We start from the raw sequence: 6,433 nt of genomic DNA, 5'->3' as shown, positions 1-6,433 counted from the left end.
TTTTGGTTTTGACTCATTGGAGTTTATTATATATTCTGGATAGGAATTCTTTGTCAGATAGATATATTGTACAAGTACATACATGGGTAGGAAAATTCAAATTGAAAATATTGACAATAGCATCCAAAAACCTAAACTGGGTAGGAATAATATAATGAAAGATGCAAAACACCTTTACACAGAAAACCTTAAAACGTTGTTGAGAGAAGAATTCAAGAAGACTGAAATAAATGGCAGATATGCTTTGTTCATACATTGGAAAATTTGATGTTTTGAGATTCCTGTTCTCCCTGACTTGATCCGTGGAATCAGTGCAATCACCGTCAAAATCCTAGCCATCTTTTTTTTTAGAAGAAATTAACAGATTGTTTCAAAAATGTATATGGAAACGTGAAGGGTCTTGAATATCCAAAAAAGTCTTCAAACGAAGAGCAGAGTTGAAGAACTTAAACTGCTTAATACTGCTTAATTTGAACACTTGCAGTAAAGCCACAGCAATCAAAGTCTTTGGCATAAAGACAGATCAATGACACAGAATAAAGAGTCCAAGAAATAGACCAAACACAAGTACTGTTGGTTGATCTTCACCCAGATTGTCAAGCCAATTCGGTGGGCGAAAGGGACGTCTTTTTTTTTTTTTAATTTTTTTTTCAACGTTTATTTATTTTTGGGACAGAGAGAGACAGAGCATGAACGGGGGAGGGGCAGAGAGAGACGGAGACACAGAATCGGAAACAGGCTCCAGGCTCTGAGCCATCAACCCAGAGCCTGACGCGGGGCTCGAACTCACGGACCGCGAGATCGTGACGTGGCTGAAGTCGGACGTTTAACGGACCGCGCCACCCAGGCTCCCCAAGAGACGTCTTTTTAATGAATAATTCTGGTCAATTGTCACTGACAATAGTCAAGTGGAAACAAAATGGACCTTAGCCCCTACCTTGTTCTGTACACATTAATTTGGGATGGATCATAAACCAAAAAGAAAGCTAGAACCATAAATATTTTATATGAAACCATGAGAGCATATGTTGACAACCTTGAGGTAGGCAAATGTTTTGGATACAGAACAAAAAAAAAAAAAAGCACTAATTACAAAGAAAAAATGGATGCACTGAGAAAATGAACAGGGAAGACAGACTGGGAGAAAATATTCAGACTACATGTGCTTAAATGTTTTATTTTTTCCAAAAGAACTTCAGCATTATTCAGGCCCATGACATCCTGTTACTATATTCTGTATTAACTGGGTTTTTTGTTTGCTTAAGTCAGATATTAGACATTGTACCATGGGAACTTTCTGATTGACTTCTCCTACTTAACTCACCCTCTTGTGAATGTTGGTTCCTTTTTCATAAATGCCTTGCCCACTAGTCAGTGAGTACTTACAGTGGAGGCAGTAGATTTTAGATCATATTAATCCTTGTAAAGTAATTGGGTGTTAGCTGAAGCCAAAAGGCAATACCAGTAGCCTCTTTTGGGAAGAAACGATAGCCTGTGAGTTAATTGAGGCTCAGTTTTGTTTTGTTTTTTTTTTTATCTGATTCAATACTTAAGGCCTTGTGGATGTGTGAAAGACTTGTCCAAAGTAAGACAATGGAGAGTGGGGGTGGGGTGGGGCAGGGAGAAACCAGGCTCTAGATTAAAGCTCAGCACCCTTTCCACCCCCCCCCCCACAACACGCTGACACAGAAGCTGGCCCTGATTCATAATTTAGTGGCTGTGCAGGCCTAGGTCTCTTTATTTCTGCTGCTCACGGGTCCACTGCTCTGGGGTCAGAGTTTTCTGCTCAAAGGCATGGATGTGCAGAAGCTCTTCTGCTAGGCACGTGTTCACCAGCCTGGGGGAAAGATGGGGTTAGGAAACGGTAGGTGGAGGCCTGAGTCGCGATCCCAGAATGTAGGGTGATCAGGGAGACTGGAGGTGTCTCCCAGGTTGTGTCGCCAGGACGTGCGGACCAAAGAGGAAGAGGGCCTAAGTGTCAATACAGGGGCCACGAAGGCGGCATCCTTGGGGTCGTGGTTCACCGTGCGGGGCCGCACTGGTGGGGGTTAGGGAGTTAGGTTGAGGGGAGTGGCCAAGGTTGTGGTCCCGGCGCTGGGGTCGCGCTGAGTGAAGGGCTCCCGGGGCCTCACCGGTGTCTTTGAAGCAGCGGCTTCCCCTCGAACTTGGCCGACACCACCAGGACTCGGAAGCTGGACGCGCAACGGTTGGGAGTCGTGTCCTCGACTTCCTATGGGGAACAACGGTGTGGGGAGTATGAAACCCGCCCCTCAGGCCCTCTTTCCCCCTCGTTGGGCGAATCTAGACCGCTCAACTCACCACGTGCTCTGCCTCAAGGTCCCGCTGCAGCTTCTCCCGGAGGTACTCGGCGCTGAGTTCCATTGCAGCAGCCCTGAAGGGGAGGCAGCCCAGCGGGGATGGAATCCCAGCTCCCACGTAGCCACACCGCTTCCGCCCTTACTGACGCCACTTCCGTCAGAGTCTCGACTTCCGCCCTTACTAAGGCGTTTGTAAACCCGGCACTTCCGCCCTCACGCAAGTCCAGCTTTCCAACAGTCCTAGGTTTCCGCGCTTACCATCAGCCAGCCAAGGTCAGCCCAAGGACCGAATCGGGCGCTAATAAGTGCCCGCCGCCTGCACAGCAGCCCGGGTCCCGTGGGCCGGTTTGGACACCCTAGCACCAGTCAGTCAGGAGAGGGTGCGCGAATCTGCATTGCCGTGGCCTCTAGGGTATCTCGGGATCGCCTCCAAACGCTTTTTCCGAGACAGGCATCTTGCGGCCCTGGCAACTCAGTCCTCCCTAAGGTCATAGGCTACAGCAATCAACCCACAAGTCCCGATGGGCCCTGGGGGGGACGCGGTGAGGCCCGGGCGCTTCTTCGGCGTCTATCTGCTCTACTGCCTGAACCCTCGGCACCGGGGTCGCGTCTACGTGGGGTTCACCGTCAACCCTACTCGTAGGGTCCAGCAGCACAACGGGGGCCGCAAGAAAGGAGGGGCCTGGAGGACCAGCGGGCGCGGGCCCTGGTAAGAGGGAGTGGATTGCTGTCTGGAGCAGGGCTTCCAGGGAGAGGCAGGCTCTGAGGAGAGGCCTGCCGAGAGGGGCGAGGCCAAGCCAGTGACAGTGGGCGGAGCCGGTGCGGTGGCTGAGAGCAGGGCCAGGATGCGAGTTCCTGGTGCAATGACACCAAGGGTGGAGGAGCACGGTGGGGAGGCGGAGCCCTGTGAAACTCGGCTGTGGGACTATGAGGCAGGGATTGAGTGAGAAGGGGACTGAGGATCTAGGTTGGTCCGGTGACAGCGGCTGATGAACAAGGCTGGGGTTGTATCAGAGAGAGTCTGCAAGGGAGAGGACAGGGGGAGGGCAGGAGGCGGGGCCTGTGCTGGAGGCGGGGCCTGAGGTTGGCAGGTGGGAGAGGATGCACCTTCGCGAAGGGGGCGGGGCCTCGCGGACTAGGCTTGAAGCCTGGCATGAGGACTTCACTCTCAGGTAGGACTGGGGGTGAATCATGGCGAGGGGGTTCAGCTTGACGCGGGGTGAGGCGGGGGGCTCACAGGCCGCGCCCTCGTTCTTTTCCCCAGGGCGATGGTGCTTATCGTGCACGGCTTCCCTTCCGCCGTGGCCGCCCTTCGGGTAAGAAAGGAGACGGGGACGGTGGGAGAATGGGCTGGGGCTTCGGGCCTTCCCCTGGCGGCCCCCTTCCTGGGGCGTCCCTGAAGCCCCTACTCTCCGCCCGCAGTTCGAGTGGGCCTGGCAGCACCCGCAAGCCTCACGCCGCCTGGCTCACGTGGGCCCGCGCCTGCGCAGCGAGGCCTCCTTCGCTTTCCACCTGCGCGTGCTGGCACACATGCTGCGCGTGCCGCCTTGGGTGCGCCTCCCGCTCACCGTGCGCTGGCTGCGCGCCGACTTCCGATGTGACCTCTGCCCACCGCCACCGCCGCACATGCCGCTGACCTTTGGGCCTCCGCCGCCCCGCGCCGCGGCCCCGAAGCGCCGCGCCGGACCCTTAGCTGACCTGGAGTCCGAGCCTGACCAAGATGCCGAGGCCTGCTGCGCCCTGTGCGCGCGCTCCTTCCAGGTGAGCGGCTCCACCTGGCCTTCAGGGTTCAGACGACTTGGGATCCAGCTGTTTATTGAGGGACCGGGCAGCCCACTGACACCTTTTGCCCTCGTTTCTCAAATGGGGATGAGCCTACTTGCTGCCATTCCTCAGAATCAGTACCCTCCTGCTCAGGGCCTGTGCCTTTCCCCTTTGACTGTAAGGCTCTTCCCTAGACTTTCCGTCTTTATCAAGTGCCACCTTCCCCTTCTCCATGAAGTCTTCCTCGGCTCTCCATCTAAAACTGCAATTCTTTCTTGTACACTTCCTTGCCTTTTTTTTTTTTTTTTTTAACCTAAACACTTATTGTTTAACATGCTAGGTGTTTTATTCATCTTGTCAGTTTCTCCCACCGCCCATACAAGGCCAGGTCTTGTTCACTGCCGTAGAAAAGGGTCCGGAAAACAGACAATACATATTTAACAGATTAACTGAAAGGATGGGCCTGACTTCTTCGGAGCTCTCAGGAAATGTAAATTGAGTACCTGCCATTCAGAGATTAAGTGACCTGCCTGAGGTCGGTTAGCTGGAAGAACTATAGATGTGGCCGCAGTGGCCGTGCTGTTTATATAATCACTGCCCATGGGGCGGCCGGGTGGCTCAGTCGGTCAGGCATCCGACTTCAGCTCAGGTCATGATCTCGTGGTTTGTGAGTTCCAGTCCGGCATTGGGCTCTGTGCTGACAGCTCGGAGCCTGGAGCCTGCTTTGGATTCTGTGTCTCTCCATCTGTCAGCCCCTCCCCTGCTCATGCTCTGTGTCTGTCTCTCAATAATAAATAAACGTTAAAAAAAATTTAAAAAATATATAATCACTGCTCATGCTGAGAGGAAACTGATTAGCTTGGTCTCTGTGGGCAAGTGCTGTAACCTCTCCGTGCTTCAGTTTCATCTATAAAATGCAAATAGCAGTAGTATGTGCCTCACAGGATTGTTTAATGCAAAGCCCCTGGAACAGTATCTGGTCCATAGAAATTCTGAGTGTTTAGCTACATCATTCCTCCCGCTTTTCTCTCTTCCCTGCCTACCACCTCTGACAGGACGAAGAGGGCCCCCTGTGCTGCCCCCACCCTGGCTGCCGCCTCAGGGCCCACGTGATCTGCCTTGCAGAGGAGTTCCTGGAGAAGGAGCCAGGGCAGCTTCTGCCCCTAGAGGGTCAATGCCCTGGGTGAGTCCAGCACCCCTGCCCCAGCCTGGCCTACCTTTGGGAGGATGGTGTCGGTTGTCCAAGTCCAGGCCCAGGGCAGCCGAGTCCTTATCTTGGCACTCAGGGCCTAGCCTGGAAGAGGCTTGTGATCCTGACTGTGTCTCCTACCAACTGCACCCCTTGGTAGCTGTAAGAACTCACTGCTGTGGGGAGACCTGATCAGGCTGTGCCAGATGGGCACCGAGGAGGAAGAAGAGAACTTGGAATTAGAAGAGGTGAGAGGTGGCTTTGGCCCCAGCCTCCCCCTCCCCCGCCCCACCCCCCCAGGCTGCCTTTGACCGGTCCTCTTGTTTCCACAGGAACACTGGACAGACATGCTGGAGACCTGATCCTCCGCCCACTGCTTGTTTGTGCCACCCCTGTGGGTCTGGGCGGTTTTTACTGAGCACAATAAAGAGTCTTGAGTTAACGGAACTTCCTGTTGTTTGCTGGGGGCTGGAGGCAGAGGCCCTGCCAGTCACTGGGGCCTGAAGAGAAGAGCAGAGGCAGGGAGAGGCTGCTGGCCTGTGTGGATGAGCCTCTCCTCTTTCTGGAGGCCCGGGTGCCTCAGCTGTCCCTAGCACGCTTCTGACATCACACAATGCTTTGCTTGGGGGCCACACTCTTGACTCAGAGCCCATCCAAATCCAGTGCCCAGCTTGACTCTGGACTTTAATACAAATAGGAAGGACAGAGGCCAAGAGTGCGGTGGAAGGGGGAGGGGGATACTCTACCCCCATGGGGCCCCGTGGCTCTCTAAGCCCCAACTCCTTCTTGTCTCTGTCTGCAGAGCCCCTTCAGACCCAGTGAGAGAAAAGCACCTTCTGGGGGCCATGGTTCTTTTACCAACCATGAATGAATCTCCATGAAATCCCTTGGGAATCATGAAGCTGGACTCACTCCCAGGGTTATTAGACTCGACATTCTTCCTCCCTTTTCTGCTCCACCCCAGACTCTGTCACGCTGCCCACCCACATTGCTCTGTACTGGCCTTGCTGTCAGAGGTCAAGAGTAACAGTTTTTAGAATCCCTGGGCTGCTGGGGGCCTGTGCGCCACCCCTGGCCTGAACCTTTGGCATCTCCAAGACTGGCCTGGAGCCAGCCAGGAAGGTGAGTGACCCTGCTCACGGGAGTGTCCCATTTTTCCTCT

At 53.8% G+C, this 6,433-nt stretch overlaps 2 protein-coding genes across 4 annotated transcripts; one reads left to right on the top strand and one right to left on the bottom strand.

Annotated features, from left to right (window-relative positions):
* Positions 1 to 1,157: 1,157 nt before the first annotated feature.
* Positions 1,158 to 2,432, bottom strand: LOC121022497 (bolA-like protein 2). The gene is made up of 3 exons (XM_040463677.1): positions 2,320 to 2,432; positions 2,133 to 2,230; positions 1,158 to 1,837 (listed from the first exon to the last, which is right to left on the bottom strand). The coding sequence occupies exons 1-3, from the start codon at positions 2,380 to 2,382 to the stop codon at positions 1,738 to 1,740; spliced, it is 261 nt and encodes an 86-aa protein (XP_040319611.1). The 5' UTR covers positions 2,383 to 2,432; the 3' UTR covers positions 1,158 to 1,737.
* A 377-nt stretch (positions 2,433 to 2,809) lies between these two features.
* On the top strand, positions 2,810 to 6,187 carry LOC121022496 (structure-specific endonuclease subunit SLX1-like). Of its 3 annotated transcripts, XM_040463674.1 has the most exons (7): positions 2,810 to 3,027; positions 3,583 to 3,634; positions 3,741 to 4,079; positions 5,138 to 5,265; positions 5,432 to 5,519; positions 5,604 to 5,665; positions 6,074 to 6,187. In XM_040463674.1, the coding sequence occupies exons 1-6, from the start codon at positions 2,840 to 2,842 to the stop codon at positions 5,631 to 5,633; spliced, it is 825 nt and encodes a 274-aa protein (XP_040319608.1). In that variant the 5' UTR covers positions 2,810 to 2,839; the 3' UTR covers positions 5,634 to 5,665; positions 6,074 to 6,187. The 3 variants fall into 3 exon arrangements, with proteins under 3 accessions (XP_040319608.1, XP_040319609.1, XP_040319610.1); XM_040463675.1 differs by lacking the exon at positions 6,074 to 6,187 and having other exon boundaries at positions 5,604 to 5,718; XM_040463676.1 differs by lacking the exons at positions 5,604 to 5,665; positions 6,074 to 6,187 and having other exon boundaries at positions 5,369 to 5,483.
* The last annotated feature ends 246 nt before the right edge of the window (positions 6,188 to 6,433 follow it).

The sequence above is a fragment of the Herpailurus yagouaroundi genome, unplaced genomic scaffold, assembly GCF_014898765.1.
Source record: "Herpailurus yagouaroundi ecotype Mexico unplaced genomic scaffold, PumYag 410, whole genome shotgun sequence".
Taxonomy (NCBI): domain Eukaryota; kingdom Metazoa; phylum Chordata; class Mammalia; order Carnivora; family Felidae; genus Herpailurus; species Herpailurus yagouaroundi.
This window is presented reverse-complemented; position numbering and strand designations above follow the sequence as displayed.